Source organism: Colius striatus, chromosome 1, assembly GCF_028858725.1.
Source record: "Colius striatus isolate bColStr4 chromosome 1, bColStr4.1.hap1, whole genome shotgun sequence".
NCBI classification, from domain to species: domain Eukaryota; kingdom Metazoa; phylum Chordata; class Aves; order Coliiformes; family Coliidae; genus Colius; species Colius striatus.
The window spans coordinates 183,306,140-183,330,645 of NC_084759.1; the positions used below are offsets into that span (position 1 = coordinate 183,306,140).

General features: G+C 38.5%; 1 protein-coding gene across 1 annotated transcript in view; it reads left to right on the plus strand.

Annotated features, from left to right (window-relative positions):
- Positions 1-24,506, plus strand: part of PTPRZ1 (protein tyrosine phosphatase receptor type Z1) — a 139,168-nt gene that overhangs the window by 17,575 nt on the left and 97,087 nt on the right. Inside the window, exon 2 of the mRNA XM_061988747.1 lies at positions 21,245-21,310. Coding sequence (XP_061844731.1) covers positions 21,245-21,310 — 66 coding nt within the window. The remainder of the gene's footprint in view (positions 1-21,244; positions 21,311-24,506) is intronic.

Genomic DNA, 24,506 nt, shown 5'->3' on the forward strand with positions numbered 1-24,506 from the left:
TAAAAACCTTTGACTTCTAAGGACCTTGGCTGGAAAGAGTTTTAGTGTGCAAGGGGGAACAGTAGCATATAAGTTCTGTAAGTTTAAGTTATTCAGGGACACAATATTTGGAAATACATTTCAGCTAAATTTCACAGTTATTTTAATTGGAGAAAACAACTCTAAATTCTTTTTGATGCAGTATCTGTAATGAATGCTAATTTAAGAATCCACCCAAGGCTCTAGTCATGAAGAAATATGTGCTTGAATGGGTTGTGTTCACACTAGAAAATAAAATTGATGTTCTACTTGCAGCTCTAAAGATCTTCATCTTTGCTCTTTTTCCTCCACTTCAGAATTCCATGAAGAATATCCTACCTTTATGGAGAAAAAAAATCAAGAGAGAAAAAAGCTATCATTTCCTATGGGAAAAAAAAGCCAAACCAAAAGCATTAAAAATCTAACATGATACTGGCAGGAAAAAAAGGCTTATGACTGCAAATTCCGATCAATATAAATTCTTCTACTCAGTTCTATACTGCATCCATATTTTTTTTCATGTACATCTATTAGGCATTATGATTTTCTGACATATATTACACAAAAAGTAAATTTATAAGTGTACAGGAATATTAGGGTAAGAACTAATGTCCAAGAGCTACCTCTGGATTTAAGTGACTCAGGTGCACTGAAAGAAATTAGAAAAAGTTAACTGCTGATGCAAATGACCATATAGCAAACTAAATCTGAAGAGAAGCATTGATTCCAAGTATACATGAGCATCTACTTTCTTTAATGTAGGAAAGTATCCTAAGCATGGCCAAAAATGTGGAGTATTTAGTGCTTGAATGAGAACCACCTGTTACTCAAAATACAGCAGTGCATATAGCACTGTAAAGGTAAAAGTAGGAATTAGGATACCAATAAAACCAACAGAACCTTTTTTCTACAGTAATATTATTCCATCTTCATTCTTTCCAGTGCTAATACGGAGTTCATAAGAGACCACATACATTTTAGTGAATGAATAAAACTTAATCCTAAATAAACTAATATAGTGCCAGTGTAAGAGCGGTGAGCCCATTCATCTGGCAGTAAGCCAAGTATTTCTGGATAAATTGAAATGCAACCCTTTCATCACTGCTTGATTTAGCAATTAATGGACATCAAACTAGCAAACAAGCACTAGATAAGAGGATACAGAATGTGATTTCTCCACATTAAAGCTCTAATCTCTCTTTCATTGCATACCTTATATTAGCCAGAATTAATACTGATAGAATTTCCATTGCTTAATCCCAGTTCAAATGTGAGTTTGTACTTAACTCACATTGAGCATAGATAAGATCTTCCTTCACCCTTAATCTAATTATGACAAAATTAACAATGACAAGCCTTGAGAAAGTAAATGCATGACAATTAATAAAATGGTTTAAATATGAAGGAGTTTGCTCAGCTGATGGTGACAGGGCTCAGTCTATGAATCAGCAGTGTAACAGGAGTATGCTGGGAAAAGACAACCATAAAGATAAAGATAAATTATGAAATCCAAACAAGACTCTGGGGACTAGGAAGATAATGATGGGTAAATCAAATCTGAGATGTGGGCTGAGGCACAAACGTATAGGTGAAAAGGGGAGCTTCAATTTGATACAAGAAAATGATCTTGAAGCAATGATCTATGTGTTCTACACAAGCTCAGAGAACAATTCATCTGTCATTCAGCCCATTGCTGGCAGCTTGCTTTCCCCGGGGAGTTAATTTGATAGCAACAGCCTGCCCTTAGCTGTCATTTTTACCAGGGCTCAGAATCTTCCTCCTATCGCACTGAGCCTGTTGCGCTCACCTGACACCATGAATGCACACAAATAGGTGTCTGCCTGCCCTGGGATAGAGATGCCACTAAGAGTGGGCCAGAGCAATTCATTTGAGCATTAAAAACCTCTTGGTCTGTTCCTGAAATGACTGTAGGAAAAAGGATCTGATTGCTTTGATGACTGCAGCCATCTTTCAGCCATTGCCTGTATTGATTCTTCAATGAGATGTGAGCTCACCCCATCAGCAAATGAAGTTATGGTCCCTACCCACTGGGATGGCCTCTGCATGGGAAGATATATGAAAATAGATTAAATAGAACAAATCATTAGAAATCTGGAAAAAGGTGCATATAGAATAATGGCTGGCAGGAAGGTTAAGAGGACAACTTAAAGTTAACACAAACTAGATGAAAACTTTGAAGCTGTAAAATAAAGCAATTAGAAAAGGAAAAATTAGGAATGAAAGGAAGGAGAGAAGGAAGAAACTAGAAGACAACAGAGGGAAGGTTTGAGTCTTACTCTGTATTGACAAAGAACTTCTTCCAGAAGACTTCCTTTTTTTTTTCTTCAAAAGCTGTGTTTTCATCTGTACTTTTAAGCTTCACATATGATGCACACTATTTTTAATTCTCTTTCTTCTGGAAAGAGAGATGCGACATTTATGTCCTGTTTTGGAAAGGTGTGATGACTTCATTTTGCTCTTCAGTCCAGGAGTTACCAATAAAGAAATAAAAATAGCCAGATCCACACTCTGTGATCTTCTGCACATGAACATAAAAAGTGAATGGGTTCAGGTATTTATGAAAAGCCATGGTCCCCGGAGAAGTTTGTAACGCTACACTTTCCTACTGAAAGCCGAGATACACTTATATGAAACTTGGAATTTGCAGTAGGAAGCTAGACCTTTGTGAGTTTTTTCTTTCTAATCTCAGCTGCAAGATGTGTAAGAGATTGATGCTGCCATGGGACCTTTCCTGTATTGTGCCTCAAAGTACAAGGGAAGGGAGAGTTAATGCTGATACATAAATTCTAACCATTCAAGGACCGAGTATCTTTCCCCTTTGGGATGAAGATTAGAAGCTTTCTTTTTGAACGTAGCTTTGATACAGTTATCTATTTTTTGTTGAATTCAATTGACTGTAATGCATGCCTCATGAGAATGTTCAAATGGCACCAGTCTCACAGATCGTAGCCAGCACACCAACAAGAGGCATGCCCTCCTCTTTCTTCAAAGAGAACACTTACTTTCTGCTTACATCCATGTGTCATTTGCTTAGAGTGGGAGAAAAAAAGTTTGATTTCTCATTTTCTTCTCTTATTCTGCTTTGGTATTGTTATGCAGAAACCTGTGGTTTGGAAAGAGGCAGTGTTCTTCACCACAGATTATGTATAACTTCAAATAATCAACACTTTTAGCTTGGACAATTTGTATTTCCCATAAATGAAACAGTGTATAATTTATATATTGCTTTTTCACTGCAAAACTGTTTACTTTTTATGGACATAATTATTTTTATGAAAGTCCCTAGAAGCTGATGGTAAAACTGAAGTAACAAGTTAATGACACAGAGTACCAGAGAATGTTGCATGATGTATTGAACGCAGAATTATGGAAAGCTGTGTGAGTATATGAAATAGGTTTATTGTTAGTGGTGGACTGTAGAAACATTTTTCCAGTTTCTTCTCCAAACTATTGTCTGTTCTATGCATGCCCTTGGACAAAGATCATTTAGAAACCCAAAAATCATGTTCGCTTACAGATGAGTGTCAAGATGCTTGTTTTTTTTCCCAGACTCATTTTAAGAATAGAATATAAGATACAGCCTCAAGATTAACTTTGAAGTCCCAGACAGAGAGGTCCCTATATATATGCATGCATGATTGTTGATGTCATCTTAAGGATTTTTACTTACTAGAATTCTCTCACACACAGAGTAAATGAATAATTTACTCAGAATAACAAAAGGCTCTTACTATACTCTCTGTTTTCTTTTACCAGGAAATGTGTTTCTTATTTGGAAGTAGTTGGTAAACACTTTATTAGGATGGTTAGATAATTTAAAGCATAAGGGATATTTCACTTTAAAGGAGAACAGAGTAAGGGGAAAGCTTCTTCTAGTTCATTTGTGGAAGTTGTATTCTAAGGTATTTGAATTGAGTGCATTTCAGATAATGTTATGAGTTTTTTGTATTCTTAGATCACACCTGAGCTTAATGGTTTCAGCAAAAGCAGTAGCAAAATTTCCTGTGCCTTTATAATGGAGACAAGAAGGAACTTTGTAATTAGAATTGTTACACGGTAGTCTAACTTAAAAAGAATTCACAGCTTGTCAGAGAAACTAGCAATTAACTCTGAACTCTGTAAAATATTCTGTCCTTTAACATATAAGAGAAATCTCTCCTATCTGCAATTATCTTTATAGCCTATAAAACTAGACTCCAGATAAAAGAAAACTTATAATTCCTGATGTTAAAAACCATGACTTTTGTTAGATGGAAGAAGCTTTACAATGAAAGTGGTGGTCAACTTAAAACCTAAATGTGATTCTGCCTGGCCTCTACTCATTCACAAATGCAAAATTTGAATGCAAAATTACTGTGATGTCATATGGACCAAAACTGATTTTAGTGATTTTTTTTTAACAAAATGTATAAGAATGAATCTGAGGGAAACTTCAGCAGTTCTGCAGGGGGGTTGGACTAGATGATCTCTAAAGGTCACTTCCAACCCCTACCATTCTATGGTTCTATGATTCTATGAAGCAGAAGTACCCTTCAAATGATTGCAAGAGTCTGATTAAGGCAAAAATGCCTGTCATTTTTTTGAAAGGTCAGCAAAGCCAAATGCATTGAGTACACTGTATTGGTAAAGTGAAGATATTATGTCTTTGCTTTGTGTGACATGCGTTCTGTGACTTGCAGAGTAAATTTTTTACATAAAAAGCTCACTATTATGGCATGGCAGAACAGCATTTTTACTGTACATTGTATTTTTCTAAACTGTCTTGATTTTGCAGTAAATTACCCTGAGGTAGTAAGTGATCATTTGAAGACCATTTTAAACAGTTACCTAAAATATTTTTTTCCTTCCTGTTTAGCTAATTTGCAGGTTTTTTGCTGTAAACTGTATTTCATGAGACAAAGGTATGTATTGTTTGAAGGTTTCATCACAAAATTAATGCCAGTGAAAGCCTGACTGCCTGTTTTCTCTGCAGACTTATGTAAATTTCTAGGGACCCTATGTGAATGGAAGGAGTCTGAATTTGTGTCCATGGTAATCTGTTCAATGAGTAGAGGAAGTTACAATGGCATTAACCCATGAAAAGGATCAGTTGTTTTCATGGAAAGCAGTCAAGACATGCTTTGAATTCAGATAGCCAACTTAATTAGAGCTAGACATCGTTTTTTAAGGGTTTCTCTTTGAAAGAGCTTAATGCTGGCCACTTACTACAGTCAAAATACATAATTTATCTGTAAAGGGGCATAAAAATTTAACAGTTTAAGAATGGATACATCTCTGAAATCAAGAAAAAAATATCCTGCCGTTATTTGCAACCTATTATCTAGAAGCATGAAAATGTCATAGTTGTCCTGACTCTTGAGTAAATTAATGCGGTGCTGCTAGAGAACTGGAAATTCGGCAGCACCGGTCCTCACAGCCTTCCTGGGCACAATGGCAAGCCTGCCTGAGGAAGGGTGGCCAGCACACCTGAGAGACAAAGCAGAGAGGCTTGAGCAAACATGGTGATCTATAGTCCTATGTCAACCTTCAGAGAATGTAGCAAGAATTCGAGTTTGGTCCCTCATCTCATCTTGCATTTAGAATGGTTGGGGTTAGAATCATAGAATGGTTGGGGTTAGAAGAGACCTTTCGAGATCATCCAGTCCAACCCCCTGCTAAAGCAGGTTCAGTTAGAGCAGATCATAGAGGAGTGTGTCCGTGTGGCCTTTCCTCAGACATAAATGGTTCTGCTGGTACAGAATGATTCTGCTCTGGACAGAAAAAAGTAATTAAGACTATATTCCCCTTTACCAAATCATATGTGGCATCCTCATTTGAGGTTTTCTTCTGTGTTTAAATTACATTACAGCACAGTGAAGAGTTGCATTAGGCAACCCATGTTTATTTGGCTATTCAACAGAGATTTCATTTGAAAGATTAAATAATACTTGTCTCAGCTTCATCTGTTTCAACTACTGAAAGTAAAAGATCCTTCTGCTCCATATCTTAATTTACTACAGGATATTTCCACAGTTTAATGGTAGACTTGTATTACGGATGGCTTGCTTTTGATGGTGAGGAGAATGGCAAAGTTAAAAATAGTAAAAACAATGAATGTAAGAAAATAAAAAGTTCAGTGGCTATAATTTATGAATATTTTCCTATAGTATCTGTTCAGTGCTACTTGAACATTTTCTACCACTGTTAGCTAAATGAATATGCTCCATTGCTGTATGAAGCTGCATTTAGAGAGCATTTTAACTACATTACCTGGCCTTCCTTGAAAATGGCATTACCCAACAACTCTCCAGTGGGAAGAAGGAGGTCTTTCAATGCAGATCTCTGAATTATTCAGCAAGAACAGCTGGTACTTTCCCCTAATCCAATTTAAGAGCAGTAAATTCCCAGAATTCTTTTTATAAGAGCTACTGTGCCCTGTGCATGTTCACCAGTGGAAATGTTTGGACATTAAAACTGTAATGAGGAACATGGTAACTGCTCAAGGCATGAGTATCACTGATGGATGATCATAGTGTAAGTAACAACATCATCTCATTAAGACAGAGGAAGAACAGTTAAGTAAGTACAGTAATGGCTGGCATTTTAACCTGACATTTCAATTATCTTTTTCATGGGAGCAGACAATAGCAGCAAGGATTTTCTTACAAGCTGCAACAAAAAGTAAGAGAATAGACAGAAGTCAACTGTTTGGGAATATCTCTTGCCCTACAGGAGGCATATGAATCGGTGGCCAGATCAGGCTATTTGTTTAGTTCTCCAGGTCAAACATAATTAGATAAAGCAAAATGTCTAGAAACTGCCCAGAGGGGAAAATAGTATTAGTAATAGCAGTAGTCACCTAAATAAGCCTTTGTAGAGGAATTGGGTTTTGAGGATAAAATGTACAGTGAGGAATCACAGAATTATGCAGCTTGAAAATAGTGTTGCTGATGAATTTATAGGTGGTGTACTCTGTACTGTTGTTTGACCAAAATCTGTTCTGTCCTCTTCTTTTAGAAGGAGAGTGAAAGGCAGTACTGTCTAAAAACAGCATTTGCTCTTTGAACATGGTGGATATTGCAACACAAAAGTAAGAGGCACATAATCCCCAGTTCTGTAAGGAAGCTGCAGCAGATGGATCTGAGATTTTTCTGTGTATTAGGTATGTCATGTTTTGCCATCCTAACGAAATTTCATATTGTTAGGGAGACATTGCTAAAGAGCATCTTGGGACACATTCCTTTGAATCTAAGCAAGGGGAGAGATAGTCATTCCACTTCCTCCAGGCAACTTGTTGAAGTTAACTTTGTCACTTAGCTGGATACAAGTAGACTGTTATAGAACAGTAAGATGTTTATTTTAATAGTTTTAACAGTTGCTGCATTTCATCTAGGACAAGTACTACCACCATTTCAAATGACATGGATCATTCACGTGTAGTGTGCAAATAGCAGGAATAGCCATGTTGGGTTATACCTCGATTCAGTATTACCTGACAGAGGCCAGCGCAGATCCTTCAAAAGAACTGACATGAAATTCCACAATGGGTAGAAGTGAGATACTTCCACAGTCTTTTCTCACACAGCTCATCTAGACTAGGTGCTTTTCTAAATGTGTTGTGATAACTCCAAATATTGTTGATGTCTTCAAAGCTATTTCAGTCTTCTTTTATCTATTAGCTTCAGTGATTTCCTGCAGTGATAACTGCCTAGATATGGAAAAAAAAATGTATCATTTCACTTATCTTTTTTTTTTTTACTTTCAGCCTTCTCATTAATGCCCCTGGGTGTTCTTGTTCTTCTAGAAACAGAGAACAAAAGTTCCCAGTCTTCATCTTAGCAACATTCATTATTCTTTGTTTTCTTCCCCAAATAAGCTTTCTTAACCTTTTCTATGGTTACTTTCATCAGTGTTCCCTCTCACCCATTTTATTGTGCTGAATTGTTTTTGAGAAGGCAAGACCAGCACAGAATGTAGTTTTCCACATGAAGCCACACTGATGATTTAAGGGGCAATAATGTTCCTTCTTCACCATTTATGACATATTTCCAAATTTCTACGTGAGCTCCAGCTATACACTGAATGAAGAACTTCGTTTAGCCATCCACAGATGCCCTGATCTCTTCTTTCAGCTGATACAGTTAATTGAAAACCCAACAAAGTAAAAGTGGTTTGGTTTTTCTCAATGCCTTTTTAATGCAATTATTTCTGCTGCTACATCTTTCAAAGTTGAACATCGTTTCGTGGTATTTGGCATTGTTACTCATTTACCTTGTTTTTTATAGCTCTCAGAATTTCCTCAAAACCATAGTCATACCCAGTCTAACTAGAGCATCAACTTACCACAATACTTCAGCATGTCCTCTTTAATCTTTTAATTTAATCAACTGTTTTCCTTTCTGGAAAATTAGTAGACATTTTGAAGGCTTCTAAAAAGTGTCATTGCTATCAAAACTGGAAATATTTTTATTTTGGGGATTTTTAAAAAACTTGTGCATTTTATTTGCTAAAGGTTGGTGTCCAAGTACTAATTTGGCAGTCTTCTTGTCCCTTGACTGTCAGTTCAAATTATATTGCAGTCATCACTCTTTAATGGCTTATCTACTGTTCACTAGGCAACCTGTCTGTTATACGTTATACGAGTTTCTCAAGAAAGGCCTCTGCTTATTTGTGTTCAAGAGCTACTTTTCAGAGAAACTTGCTTTGTTTCTGTAAGCTTTGTCCCTTTGGGCCATTTGGCCATTTTAGTCATTGAAGTCTTCCTGATTTGTTACATTGTGCTGATCATTTCAAACTGCTGCCCCCTTAGGAAGTCCATCTGATTTTCTTTACTAAACTCTGTGGTATAGCCATATTAATATTAGGGCTCAGAGTTAGTTCTGGTATAGAGTCACCTATATATTCCTCTCCTCTCAGGAGTTTTATGTTCCCCAAGATGTTCTTCAGGGACTAGAAGTTTAAACCCTCCTTGCTCACTCAAGGAAGGGAGTTTTAGTGCTCTGTTCATTGTGTCTGCTTGAGCCTGCACCCTTAATTGGAAGCATTTATAAGAAAACAGGCAGTGAGATAGCTTCTTCTAAGTCTATATGTAAACTTCCATGCCATCCCCTATTTGTAACTCTGCATTACTAGGCATGATGTGTAAGTCAGGCTTCCTCCCTAGCACAAAGGCAGAAGTGTTTAAATGGCTCTCAAAGTGTCCTAATTACATGCCCAAAGAATATTCACAGAAGACACTCTGAATCCAGCCCATTGAAGTTTTTCCCCATAGCATAAAACCTTTATATAAATATTCATGAGAGAGGGTCAGACAGGCAGACATACTTCACAGGCTGCTAATTAATGCCTTTACCCAGGGTTTTAGTGCTCTACACCTAGACCAAGGGCAGATGTCTGTTTATCAGGGGCTTTGAGTATTTTGAGAGCCTGTAAAGGGAGTTAAGTGTTAAAAGCCCTTTCTAGAACTGATTCTTCATCACTTTCTTTTGGGAGTTGCCATCCAAACCAGTAAAGACATCAGGCAAGTGAATTCTCAGTGTGGGAGTGACTATATCAGTCCTAGCATAAGTTCACAAGTCACTTTAGGTGCATTGAAACCTACTTAAAAGATTTACACTTGCTCAAGCCATTAACTCACTATACATTCTTAAATAAAAGTTTCCTCTGGTTCTGGTTACCATTAATTGACAGAGCAATTCATTACTTTATTAATTGGCAATAAAAATAATTTAATCTTGGTAGATGAGTCATTGCAATTAATGGAAAATAAATTTAATAGTTAGGTACCTTGTATTTAATTTCTTCATATTACATTGTTTAGTTTGTAGTAAAAAATTGCCTATGAATCATAATAACATTCTCAGGCTTCCTGACTTTTGTTTCAAAGGTTTAATTTCTTACTGGTAGCAATTTGCAGTCAATTTGTAGTTGAGTGTTGACAGCTGGCTGCCACAGTATATGAACTTTCAGTTGTATTGAACTAATCTGAACCTAGGAGGCTTGATGCAATGAGATTCTTAGTTCAAACTGTGTTATACACTCAGTGTAGGATTGCAAGTAACAAGAGGTCAGAACCTCCATTTTGTGGTTCATTGCACAAATTAAGGCTTTTCATGGAGTGCCACTACCACCTGAGACCTGGGAAAAGGCTTTTTACTGCCTTAGTGAAAGGTTGGATTGTATGTGGAAACAGTTCTTGTGGTAAGGTGAAATTTCATGTTTACAATGATTGATTAAACCATGTATCTGTCATCTTATGGGGCTATTATTTCAACATTTTAGGTCAAGCCTTGTTCAACTAGGTTTATGTCTGCCGACAGAATTCAACAGGGATTGGAACAGAAAGAATACAAACTAAGAAAACAATGTGATGAGGGGTTTTCTTCTGAAATCACAAGGCAGTATTCTGTCTCCTATTATTGTTCTGTCAAATGTGCATAAATTAGACATTAGGAGGATGGATGGGTGAGGGATATATGTCTATATTGTGGTTTTGTGTTCTGTCCACATTCACATGGGTCTTATGTAGCTTCCCAGGCAGACTTACCTCCCCTCTCCAAGAAGTGTATACTGATTAAATGCAAAGGAGCAAGATACATGACTATATAGATGATGCAAGGTACTTGATCAAAACTGAGTCTCCAGTATCTAAATTCCAAAGCTGTCTGTGAAGTTCCAGTTTTGTGGGTGACATGTGACAGGAATAGGACGGGACTCCTGTTTCCCTCATGATACTCTCTTGTACATAAATAAAACATGAGACAGTTACGTGATCTCAAATAGTAGATATAGTATAGATAACAAGATACTATAGAGAATTTTTTAAAAAGTCAAGAAGGGAAATGTGAAGAAAATAGGTTTTAAAATGGCTTTTATTTTCTATCTCCTATATCTTTTTGTTTAAATCTGACGGAGAAAAAAAAGTGTTGATATTGCTGTAGTTAGCTACAACAACCACCTCCAGGAGCAATCAATACACCTTTTCGTTTTCAGCAGTCTGTGAAAGTAAAAATACTGTTCTATAGGATAATATACCACATTTGTTTGGTGAAGCAGAGGACCAGATACTGACCATATGCCTTTCAAAACAAGAGTAGAACATGCTGGCTAGCAAAAGCCTAGTGTGAGCACTAAGTACCTGGACGGTATGAAAGCAGAGCTGTGGTGTGGTGCTGTACTTACATGGTGCGGAAGCTGGCAAAGCAGGAAGGAAAGGCCAGACCATCCACTTCCCTGTGGAGGTACCTTTCTTCTGTAAGTCCTCTAAAATCAAGGATTAAGTCTGCATTCATTAAGGAGCTTCAAGATATCCCATTTTTTTGGTGCTTTTTTGTTTTTATATAACTTCTTTTCCCAAAGAAATTATAGGAAACTAAAATGGTGCTGTTCAAACTGACTTCCAAATTTTTGAAATAAACTTCAAAATTGCTAGAGCAAAACGATGAGTTAGCCCACCAAAAGTAGAGACCTCACTAATTAAACTTTGGACTGTGTGTCCTTTGTAGCTGTAACGTCTAGAGAAAGGTCTGGGGAACTCCAGCCCCGTCCAACAACATCAATGCCCCAGCAAACAGCTGGCCCCTTCCAACTGCCACCACCTCTGAGCAAAGCTCAAAGATCTGGGAAAAACTCTGGTTGAATGCACTAGATTTTTTTTCCAATTACTTCTGGTTTTACATTTTTGGTGGTGTAACCCTGGCTAGGTGGCAGGTACTCACCAAGTCATTCTATCATTTCCCCCCCTAAACCGGACAGGGGAGAGCAAAATATAACAAAGTTGAGATGAGGCCGGGAGATCACTCAGCAATTGACTGTCACAAGCAAAACAGACTCAACTTGGGGAGAATTGGTTTGGTTTATTAACAAATAATCAAAACAGAGTAGGGAAATGAGAAATAAAAAATGAACCTTTAAACACCTTCCCAAACTCCTCCCTTCTTCCCGGGTTTCTCCCTCCAACCCCTCAGTGGCACAGGGCGACAGGGGTTATGATCAATTGGGTGGTAACAGATGGTTTGACAGATGGCCTTTGCTGCTTCTTCCTGTCATGGGGAGGACTCCTCACATTTCCCCTGCTACATTATGGGGTCCCTGCCATGGGAGACAGTCCTCCATAAACTGCTCCATCGTGGGTCCCTTGCATGGGCTGCAGTTCTTCACACACTACCCCAACATGGGTCTCATCTACAGGGGAAGCAGTCCTTCAGGAACAGACTGCTGCAACGTTGGTCCCCCACGGTGCCACAAGTCCTGACAGCAAACATTGCTCATGCATGGGCCCCTCACTCCACAGGTTCCTAGGTCCTGCCAAGGACTTGCTCCAGTGTGGGGTTCACACAGTGTCACAGCCTCCTTCCGGCATCCACCCGCTCCAATGTAGGGTCCTCCCCAGGCTGCAAGTGCATCTCTGCTCCCTCATGGCCTCTGTAGTTGCAGGGGCAGGGCCTGCCTCACCATGGGCTGCAGCACAGGTTACAGGGGAATCTGACCTTGGTGTCTGCAGAGATGTTGTTCTCAAATTCTCACTCTCTTCTGCTGTTGTTACTGTTTTGCAACTGTGCAGCAGCTTCTTCCCCTCCTCAAATATGTTAATCACAGCGGTGTTACCTCCATTGCTAATTGGCTCAGCCTTCATCAGAGGTGCATCTGTCATAGAGTCAGCTGGCACTGGCGCTCTCAGATACAGGGGAAGCTTCTAGCAGCATTTTTAAAGAAGCCTCTCCCTGTAGCCCCTTGCTACCAAAACCTGGCCACACAAAACCACTACAACGTGCCATAAAGGTTAAATTCCATACACTTTCCAAATATGTCAGTGTGAAATCTATTAAGCTGTACGTAGAGTCAACAGTTATGGTTCAGCCTGTTCAACAGTGTTTCAAAGCTCTTATGACTTTAAATAGCAAGAATCAGACTGAAAAGTGGAACTTACGTGAAAAACACCTGAGTCCAAACTTACCCAAGTCCTGAAAATACTGAAAAAATAGTTGCCTGACTTCAGATACTGCAGTACTTAACCTGAAAGTTTCCCAAATGCTTAAAATTCTGCTTTAGAGTTTGATGGGGATTTCTCAGACTGAATAGCATGAAGCAGCTTTGAGACTATTTCATATCTAAAATATGCTTCTAATTGAAAAAAAATAGTTATCTTTCAGGCACCCTTTGAAAATTAAGCCTTGTCAGAACATAGGTTTCTATTCTTAAATTGTATGTAAGGTATTACTGACACTGATTCTCCTTTTCACCACATCCTACTGGTTTGAAAACTCCATGGACATCAGGAGACAGGTTCACATCCTTCCTCTGCCTGGGGAGATGGCAATTGCTCCTGGAGTATGTCCAAAAGACAGATAAGAGCTATCTGCAGGAACAGGAGGGAGGTTACTTCCCTGTGCTCTGGGTGAAGGGAAACTGAGTGAAGTGGGAGAAAACACAAGTGGCCTCGTCAATCTCTAGTACTACAGGCAGAGAAGCATAGATTTTGGCTCCTCACTTCAGTGTATTTTTAAATATTGTATCATGAATTAATTTTCTTCTCTTTTATCTGTGATCTCCTGTATTGATAATTCTGCTGTATTCTAGTAAAAGGAAAATTATTTAAAAAGAAACAACAAACCCATACACTAAGGATCTTTATTTTGCTTTTGATTTGTGTTTTTAGTGTGCTGGTGTTTTTCACGTATTTCTCTGTTGTCTGTAGCAATCAGGAGATGCTTTGTTTTCTTTTCCAAATTATGTTTATGTAGTCGGTTGCAATAAGGAAATGACTAAAGGAAAAGAGTAAATATGAGATTTGTAACATGACACAATCACATGAAACTGCAAAATGTGTGTGCATATATTTATGTACTCTTCAAATCCTCATAGATATACATATATCTGCAATATCTATAACTGCTAGGATTTGTCTACATTTGTTTACAAGTTTTTCATTGTATTGCTTGCTTTATGTTCAAACATTTCTTATCAAATAGAGACACATATTTGTATAGATGTGTGGTTGATATTGGGTGTCCATGACGAGCTTCAGAATTTTTTAGTCTTGATATTGTGAGTGAAAGAGCTTCCTCAAGAGATTAGAGTGGTTTTGGTGTGACTTTATAGAAGGCATGTGGCATAATCCTTAGATTTATATGAATTCTTATACAGAAATCATCCAGGACAACCTCTTTCATCTCCTTTGTTATTGAAAAAAAAGTATTTCACCTAGACATTTCAGGTAAATACCTCCCTGAAGTAAAACAAGATACTGCTATCTAAAGAGCTACCTTTCAGGAAGCTTACTGTAACATGACTGGAGGGATAATGATTGAGTAGAATTTGCAAATCAATGGCAAAGGAGAATGCTTAATAATTAAATACTTATCCTTTAGAGAATATATTTCTCTCAGTATTCCCCCCCCACTAACACCTTCATAGGATTCAGTCTAAGACGAATCATTAGAGCCCACAAGATGATTTTAACTATTGAAATAGTTCACAAAAGAGAAAGTTTCTAACAGCTTGACTTCACAGCTCCTACTGTGCTAAAAAGCATTCATTTCAGTAAATGTTCCTTTAAGATGGCTTGCATAAGGCCTACTCTCAAGAGTTTTAGATAGGTATTACCAAAGCTGTAGAGCTTTATTGATCTGTAGGTGTTAAAATTAGCAGACAGAGATATATGGTACAATATATGGAGATATATAGTACAATTTTTTAAAAAGCTTTCCAAAATCCAGTTAAGTGGGAGTTCTGAGATTTTGGGTATAAGCCTTAAATTTCTTTTATTTTTAATTGAACTTTTGCAATGTCTATCATAATGTTTCATTTTTGTTGGAAAGGGGATTGTAGATGTTATTATGCTTGGGTGCTAAATATAAGAGGCGAAGCACATAGACTTAATTCCTGATTATATTTATAATGGTTCTTGACATAAAATTTTCCTAGAAATCAGAATCATAAAACTTTGTCTGTGGAATACCCAGAACATTGAAAAGGATCACTCAAATAAAATGAGGTTACCATTATTTTTCATGTTTAAATAAAGTCCATTTATGTTTAAACAAAGTCCATTTATGTTCAACTCTGTCTCTTTCTGACTTCTCTGCTACAGCTGACAGAGAAGTAAATTCAGTTTGAAACAAAATGCCTGTAGGTTCATGGGCTTGATTGAATTTTTGTTTGTTAATGTCTGGTCTGGATTTACTTTTTATTTATATGATTCATGAATTTACATATGTTGTGTTAAAAGTCAGTCTGAGTAGGGGGAAAGGAATCTATATAGCAACAGAGTTATAGCTGCTTTTTGAATAGCAGATCCAATTTTTAGCATAAACACCAGTTTGTCTCACTTCATACAAGGGACAATACTGTAAGATCTTTATGGATATTATAGTCCTCTTAAGTCCCTTCTGGTTTGGGCTTTGAGCACCTTCTTAAGTGCTTCAACAGTTCTGTAGGTTCTTAATGATAGTGTTTTGTTTAGTCCAAGAGCTTCAAGGGCACTTAATTTCATTCACCAGTGCACATTCATAAATATCCATTCTGGAAAGAAAAGCACCATGCTCCCACCTAAAACCTATCCTGTCAGTCTGGTTTCGGGGAGCAGACACTGGAATGCCATATAGGTTACCAGAAAAGCCTTAAAAACTTATTAAAGCCAGTGCTTGAGCTGTGCAGGAAGCTGAAGTCTATCAGACCGTTTTGCTCTGTCTTCAGATGGTATCTAGGTTTACAAGACCATAAATGGAAGCAGACATCTAACATTTCTTTCCACTTTGCCTGTAGTCAGAGTTAGAGTGGAAGTAGGTAAATTGGGCAGATTAGACCAAATCCCATGATATCCTGTGATCCCTCCCACTTTCCACTGGTTGCTTGGGATTCTCAGGAGCTCTGTAAACCCCAGGCATGTAAAACTCCACTGGTTAGTATACAGATTGCTCAAACTGGATTGCTCAAACTTATTGCTTTTGCATATACAAATGTGGTAGAAAATGGTGATTAAATGTAATTTATAAACCGTAACGGATACCACAGGGATTATCCTTTCAATTCATAGCACTACACTGTTAAGTTGTGACAGGTTAAGTAAGCAGAGTGCCTGTTAATACTGTGCTGCTTAATGATAGCTGTTTTTAACTGAAACCATCCAGTCTTGTGTTTTGGATTTTTTGGTTTGGTTTTTTTGGGTGGGATTTTTGGGGTTTTTTATTATTTTATTATTATTTCCTTAAACACAGTTTGTGTTAGTAAATACATAGGACAATTGTCAGATTCCAAAGGTGGTGTTTTGGCTTTATATGTAATGCAAGGAGAGTCTCACTTTTTCAATCTGTATTGGAATGAGCAGCCTAGACTCAAGCATAATGAAGGGAAATAACTATAGATACCCAAACACATACTGATGCCTGAAATAAGCCTACAAAGAAGGATGTATGGGAGGAAAAAAAGATTTTAAACTTTCTCTAAGACTGTAAGAATTCTCAGACACATCTTGATAAAAGATTTAGACACTTCGATTTTCAGGGCAAAAGAACAAATGAAATTGTAGAGGTGGATTATTAAAACATATCAGTGGTTTGAAGGATTTTACGGATGCCATTACAAAATTAAGTAAATCCATAAGAGAGAGACGTCACTCAGGCAAATGTAGATCAGGCAAAAGGATTTATAGATAGCTCCTGTCAGTTAGAACTATGAGATTGTTAGCAGATTGTGCTGTGAATCTTTTCATTTCCTCCACCAGCATAAATTGAGAATTATTTCTGTTGAGGCAGTAAAGCTGCAGCGTCGTACGACAGGTATAGAAGTATGTTCCGTGACCTTTCTATCATTGTGAGGTCCTAAAATAAGGAAATGATGAATGCTGAAGAATCACTTCATTTATCATCAGAGGTGATTTTGCAGTTTTAGCTGTGTTTAAGGTTCTGTGTTTACTTTCAGAAGTAGAACCTGCATAACAAAAGTTTATCCAGTCTATTTAATTGTATTATTTTCATATTTGAAAGGCACTGAGCATCTATTTTGCCAATCAACGTGTAGCTTCTTTTTTGAATGTGGTATTATGCCAGTTTTGCAGTTTACCTTCCTCTCTTTGACTCCTTTGCAACACTTTCTTGTATTCCATTTCTTACCCGCTAGTCATGTACATATTTTCTTTCAGCCGCCCCACAAAACCATTTTTCTTATACCATTTCAGTTTGTTCTAAAAATGACTTGTCTGTTACCCTGTCTGTGACAATAACCAATAACAAATGTCTAGGTAAATTCATTAATACAGTGCAAATATGCAACAAGAATTTCCCAGTATAATCCTCCTGATTTCATCAGTGGACATCATGAGCTAAAAGTATTATCACTGAGTTTAAGAGGTGTTTGTGAATTTCTTCTTTACTGATTTTTAAGATCTTTCCCAAAATTGGTGTTCACAGCTTTCAGTTTCTACAGAGTCAGTAATACAAGCTTACACAGGAAAGATTTGTTTAAAATAAGAACTTCTGTATGTCTCAAAGAGAAAATTACCACATTTTCAGTGATTGCTTATATCCTTACTGACATCCCAAGAGTTCCTCTGCTTGTCCTTGGCCTGAGAACGACAGATTGAATCCTACCCATATAAATTGAAATTCCCATCAGTTTTAATACCAGCACTGTTTTTATCTCCATAACAGTAATAGGTTGTCATTATCCACTTAAACTAGACAAATGCTTATGAATTCAGAATCTATCATCTTCACACCCAAATTAAAGCTTTGATACAGGAGGAAAATATAGAGTGACACGCGACTTCTCAGTACCAAACCAAACTAATGCATAGTTAATAGTGCTTATCCCTACTGCACGTGCAGAACATCAGTGCCTCATTTGTAGAAAATCTCATGAACGTAGATGTTACTGAATGTGTCCCAGTTCCCATAAATAAGTCATTCTGATGTTAGAATCTCATAAATGTCAGCTCTACTGCAGGTGCAACTCACAAGTTCAGGCTGAGTGGAGGTAATACTGGAAGGAACTTGTCCTTTTGTCCTCTTGAGTCTAATAGCTGATACCTCTTGACACTGCTGTGGCATAAAGGGCTGGTAAAATTACAGCATCCTGGTGTAGATTACACCTGAACTTGAATCCTGTGTAGCAAAGCAGCATGTTGAGGATAGCATCCACGAACATACTTTGTGTCTCAGGTGCTGTCCTCAGAATGCCCTTTTTACCAGAGCTTGCTTTTTACGAGAGTCTCTGGTGAATAGTTGAGGCTTTTTGCTCCAGCATCTCAGAGAGGATTTTCCTTGACAGAATTCAGAGGTTTGAGATCTCATTTCCACTTCTCTGACTCATTTTTCCTGGCACAGAGTACCAAATGAAGGTCTCCCTCACAAACATTTCTTTCTGTTAGTTGTTAAAGCTGTGCATTTTCTATCTTTACACGTGAATAAATTCATAGTGAGGATCAGAGTGTTTCATTCAGAGCTGTAAATCAAAAGCATCTCAACCAAGGCCAGCAAATGCAAAAGGAATATGAAACTCATGTCAGGAGGAAGAAAACCTGATTGGTTATACTTTTTAAACAAGAAAAAATACCAACAAGATCTTACTGCTTTAACCAGAGACTCATCTTCTTTATTTGCCTCTATGGCTGAACATGAGAGAAGGCCAGCCACAAATTCGATTGGTCTTGCTACGCCTCATGAGCAGGGGAGCATTTGCCACTGTTATTCCTGATTTCTTGGGCCTCTCACACTGGAGTGCACACTGTTTTGACACAATATAAAAGGAAACAAGTCTCAAAGCCTCAGACAGAAAACTTTGGCTTTGAATAAGAGTAGAAAAAGCCAACAAGCAACATTTAATGGTATCTTGGAGGTTTCCTTTACGGGCATAGAAAGAAAACCATAAAACTGTTTAAAACATGATCTTGTAACTGACTTGCCTTGTTATACAAATAAGTCAACAATGTATGGAAACATATTCAACAGCTTCCTGGAAGTAGAAGAGAAGATTAAGGATGTTTTGCTTCATAAAGCAACTCCTCAACCAGTAACATTCAAACTATTTGGGTGCTGGCTGGAGGTGGCGGGCAATGTCACATGAGTCCTGCTGACTGTTGAGCTGATCAAGCTCAAGTATCGGTATAGTAGATTTACCTATAAGACCACAAATTTCACATCAGTTTTGCATTCTCTTCTGTGAAGATGTTCTCGTTATTACTGCATTTGTTTAAATAAATATAAGGAATATGAATGGACTTTTTAAGTGAAGTACCTGATGTCATGTGCCATGGACAAAAGAGATGTCAATTTATTAACTCAAAATAAAAGTGTAAAATTCCTGACAGCTGGTCACTGGCAGTTTACACAGCAATGCTTCACAGGGTGCACAGCTGTGTTTTGCCGATGCAGTTTACACAAGTATGTCACGGAAAGCATTGCTGCATTCCTCATACACTCATAACGCAGCTTTTCTCTGACACCTATGCCTAGCTATGATCCTTCAGCCACTTCTTTCCCCAAATGAAATTAGCTTTCCTTCCACAATTTTGCCACATATTTAGAGTGCAAAGAGGTGAGATGAAAACCACTGACAATCCCTGCAGATGTGAGAAGGTGCATTGCTGAGTGTGCTGTGAAGGGGCTATTGGAGCACAATAGGTGAATAGCAGAGGAAAGAAGGTGTGTGAACTCCTAATGTCTCCTGGCATTTATAAAGACTTTCTATAAGATTTACTGAGTCTATAAGTGTGTAATGCACCAAAAAAAGTGAACCTTGCCCCTTTTTTTCTTGTTCATTGAAGCTATCACTGCTTGTCCATCAGACCTCCGCCAGGAATTAAGAAAGTGGTGGGAGCTCTCACGCCCAAATGCTGCTTAGTTAGCATATGAATGCAAAACTGATTGTTTGAAGTAACAATTAGGAGTACAATGGATAAAGAAGGAAACTGGAGACAGCAACTAACACCTGTGAATCAGAACTTAAACAGCTTTCTTTTACTTAGTTAATTAAAGAAGCATGCACAATGCACAATGACTTGAAAATGTGATCCAAAGGCAATGCTGCTGCATGTAAATCCTTCTCAGTGCCATTACTTCCACGGGAGGTTTGATCTTTTTGTAAAAATCTTAGTCATGAGTGAATGTTGCAAAGTGTTGCAAGGGGATTTTTGTTTTGATGGGGAGGGAGAAGGAGAAAAACATTTAAGGGCAATTGAAGTTGCATGGAGGAGGCAGAAGTCCTGGTGAAAGTATTACAATGTATGGACTTCAGATAGGTAGCAGAAAAAGTCACTGTAAGATACAGAACATGCAAGTAACAATTATGATTTAACATCCCATAATCTTCATTAAAGATGCTATGAAGCTGTTCCATTGAATTGTATTTATTGCAGAATGTATGCAGAGTTCTGTGTCATTATCTCAAGGAAGCAATCCATACACGTACTCAACGTACTCGTATGCAATTATTTCTTAAATAGGTTATATTGTGCTTCTCTAGAACGATATTTAATGAACCTAGTTAATGTTATGACTCTGGAAATGACAGTCTCAAAAACCCCTATAGCTGCAATTTACATACATTAATAAGTATTAAGGGACATAGTTATCTATTTGCACACATCAGTAGTGTTGCTAGAGTAGTCCTGGCATAAAAAAGGATAACGATGGAGGTTGTTCCATAGTCAGAATAAATCAGTGAGTTAGATATGGTTAGATATTTATCTCTAGAGAAATATAGTGTCATTAAAAATTATTTAGTGTCTACCCTTCTCATTCCATAAAGTTTATATAGATACAAGTAATTTCACATACTTCAGCTGTAGTATTGTTCATGACAGTACACGGTGAGAAGACATTTTGGAATGTTTTGTTTACTGTTTTTTAAATAGTATGAGTAGTAAAAAGTTAGAGAAAATACGTAAAGTCTTGAACATGGAGAAGCAAAAGTTTAACTTGTGTTGACTTCCAAGTAATCTAGGTTGGTTCTTTCAAAATGACATAACAGAGGATGGTTTCCTCAGGGGGTAGATGTATTCATTTTAAAAGGGAAAGCATAATGTCATGAGGAACGGTGGGAGTTGGGGGGGAGAAAGAAGGAAGGAAGGAAGGAATACTTACCATTTGAGGTCCAAGATAAGTACAAAATAAATAATTTACTAGTAATGAAAACTGTGATTGTGTTGTTGGAGGCGGGGTGTCATCTATACTTCGTGTTCCTGATAAGCTTCTGGTTTTCATATTGCAAATTCATTGCTGTTTTGCAGATTTGGTGCACGGATACTATAGACAACAGCGGAAGTTGATTGAAGAGATTGATTGGTCATACACAGGTAAGCAAACTGCCTATTGACTAACTTTCTAGCTTTGATATTTTCATGTGCATTGTTATAACTTCAAGAGCCTGTTGTATCTGTGTGCCACTTAACATATGCCTCAATACTTGCTGAAGTAAAAACATAGGAAAGGGAATTTGAAAAATTGCAGGATTTTTACAACAAGAGAGTCTAATTTAATTTCTTACATCTGTTACTTTTGGGAAAAAAAACCTCATCCTTAAACCCTTAATTACTTGATGAAGGCTGGGACAATAAATTGTTAGATATTCATTTATCATGTGGTTATTGCTGTTCTGGCGAGTTTGAAAAGCAGACAAAAACACTGAAACAAGTCACAGCACATTATGTGTGTAAGAACATATTCATATACTACATATGAACTTCTGAACCTTGCTTCTGATTACTTGAGCATCCTTTCCAGATCTCACCTTGGTTCTCCTAAACAAATCAGTCATTTGGGGTTCCCTCATTTGTATAAGAAAGAAAGATGTACCCTTACATTCCACATGACCTTTGCTTCATCACATAAAGACTGTGGGAAATTCAAAATTAGCCTCCTTGATTCTTCTGTAAAAATCTCTTTTCCCTAATATTGAAAAGGTAATTTTGTCCCAAATAATAGGTACATTTAACCCAGAATGAAAGAAGTGACTTCCCGAGGATGTGCTTAGACTCTTAAGTTTTTTTATGATTTATTACTGTTTCAAACCCACCAATTTATGAAAGAAATAAGACTTGTCAGATTTTGTTTATTTGGTTCAAAATATGTTCCTAGTTAAAGAAAATTTCACTAGTCTTTTTCTTTCTCTTACTCTCTCATTTTCTAGACAGTTTTTATCTTCCAGGGGAAAAAAAAGAAACATATCTAGTTTAGAGCCTAGAGAGAGTTGAAACAGGCTAGCCATAAACCCTTCAAAATGAGATTTATAATGAAAACTCCCACTTACACACATTGTACTGCAAAATCCAACCATAAGATCAATCAATACCGTATTTCATGTTCAAAATCCCTCTATTTTTTAATATTGCTGTTAAAGGAATACAGGGATAAGCCTCGAGGATTACAGGTGACCAGAGGGCAATTTATCAGCAGAACTGCCACATGAGATTTTGAATTGTTTAGGAAGTTGGTTACCAGTGTCCCTTGGGAGACAGTCCTGAAGGGCAAAGGAGTCCAGAAAGGCTGGACATTTTTCAAGAAGGAAACCTTAAAGGTGCAGGATCGAGCTGTTCCCATGTGCAGGAAGGTGAGCTGGCAGGGGAGAAGATCCCCCTGGCTGAACAGGTAGCTTCTGCTGGAGCTCAGGAAGCAAAAGAAAGAAAGATCAGGTAGCCCAGGAGAACTGTGAGGTTGTGGTGAGGTCATGTAGAGAGAAAATTAGAAGGGCCAAGGCTCAACCAGAATTTAAGCTGGCCACTGGTGTAAAAGACAATAAGAAAATTTTCTACAAATATATTAGCATCAAAAGGAGGCCAAAGGGGAATCTACCCCCTTTAATGGATGAAGGGGGAGAACTAGTGGGCAAGGAAGAGGAAAAGGCAAAGGTACTTAATGCTTTCTTTGTTTCAGACTTCAATACTAAAACCAGCCCTTTTCTGGTGTCGTGGTTTGGCCCAGTTAGCACAGCAGCACCATGACAGTCTCTTGCTCGGTGCCACTATTCACCCCCCGCCTCATTAGGATGGCAGAGGCCCCAGCGAAATGGGAGGAAAAAGATAAGCAAGGTTGTTGTGGATTAAGACAAAGGCAGGGAGGGCTTGCTGCCAATTATGGTTCCGGGCAAAACAGACTCCAGTACTCGACTTAGAGAGGAAAGTAGGAAAGTTTATTCTACAAAAACCAGAATGGAATAAAAGCAAAAAGGGAGTAGGATGATGAGAAAATTACAACCAGCACTTTAAGATCTCCCTCCCCCATCCCTCCTTTCTTCCCGGGCCCAGCTCACTGCTCCCGATATCTCTACCTCCTCCCCCGCAACAGCTCAGGGGTGCAGGGAATGGGGAATGTGGTCAGTCTCTCACAAATGGGCTCTGCTGCTTCTCTCTGCTCAGATGAGGACAACTCCTGGCATTCTTCCCCTGCTCCAATATGGGGTTCCTCCCCCAGGACACAGTCCTTAATGAACTTCTCTGGTGTGGGTTGTTCCCAACAGCTGTGGCTTCTGCCAATGCAGGGTCCCTCACATGAGACGCAGTCTTTGGTGAATATCTCTGGCGTGGATTCTTCACCACGGTTTCAGTTTCTGCAGTTACAGGGTCCCTCTCTCGGGACAAGGCCTCTTCTGGGCATAAGTTTAATGAGCTATTTTGTCATGGGTTCCTTCCCACAGTTACAGCTGTGGATACTGGGTCCCTCCTTCAGGACACGGCCTCTTCCAGCCATAGTTTTAAGGACCCCACTGCCCCTGGCATGGGGTATGTAGTGAAGTGATTAGGTCCCTCCCACGGGACACGGCCTCCTCCAGCCATAGTCACTGTCCCTGGCACAGGGCCTTTGATGAAGTGAATCGCTGCCCCTGTTCTGGGGCCAGCTTTAGCAAAATGAGTCTCTGCCCCTGATATGGGCTCATTATCAAAATGAGTCTCTACTGCTGATGCGGAGTCTTTAAAGAAATGAAAATAAATCTCAGCTTCACCAGCCTTCTCCGTAGAATGCAGGGGAGTCTCTGCTCCAGCACGCCTCCTCCTCTCTTTCATCACTGACTGATCTTGGAGTCTGCATGGTTGTTGTCCTTGTACCACGACCAGCCAGAAGAAGAAGGGGCAGAAGAAGGAAGGAACAGGAAGAAAAAGTAGGAAGAAGCCTCCTCTTTCAGATTCTTCTTAAAAAGTGATCATGGAGGCATCTAATTGGCTCAGCCTCAGAAGTGGGTCTGACTCAGAGCTGGGGAGAGTTTTGAGCAACTTCTTACAGAAGCCATCTTTACAGCCCCTTCCCCCTTACCAGAAAAGGTTGTCATGTCAAACTGTGACATCTGGGCACTCGTCTACAAGAGTCAGAAGACAGGGATGGGGAGACTGAAGCTGCTTTAGTTGCAAGGGGACCTGCTGCTCCACCTCAACACTCACAAGTCAATGGGGCCGGATGGAATCCACCCAAGGGTGCTGAGGGAGCTGGTGGAAGTGCTCACTAAGCCACTCTCCATCATGTACCAGCAGTCCTGGCTCACAAGGGAGGTCCCAGAGCACT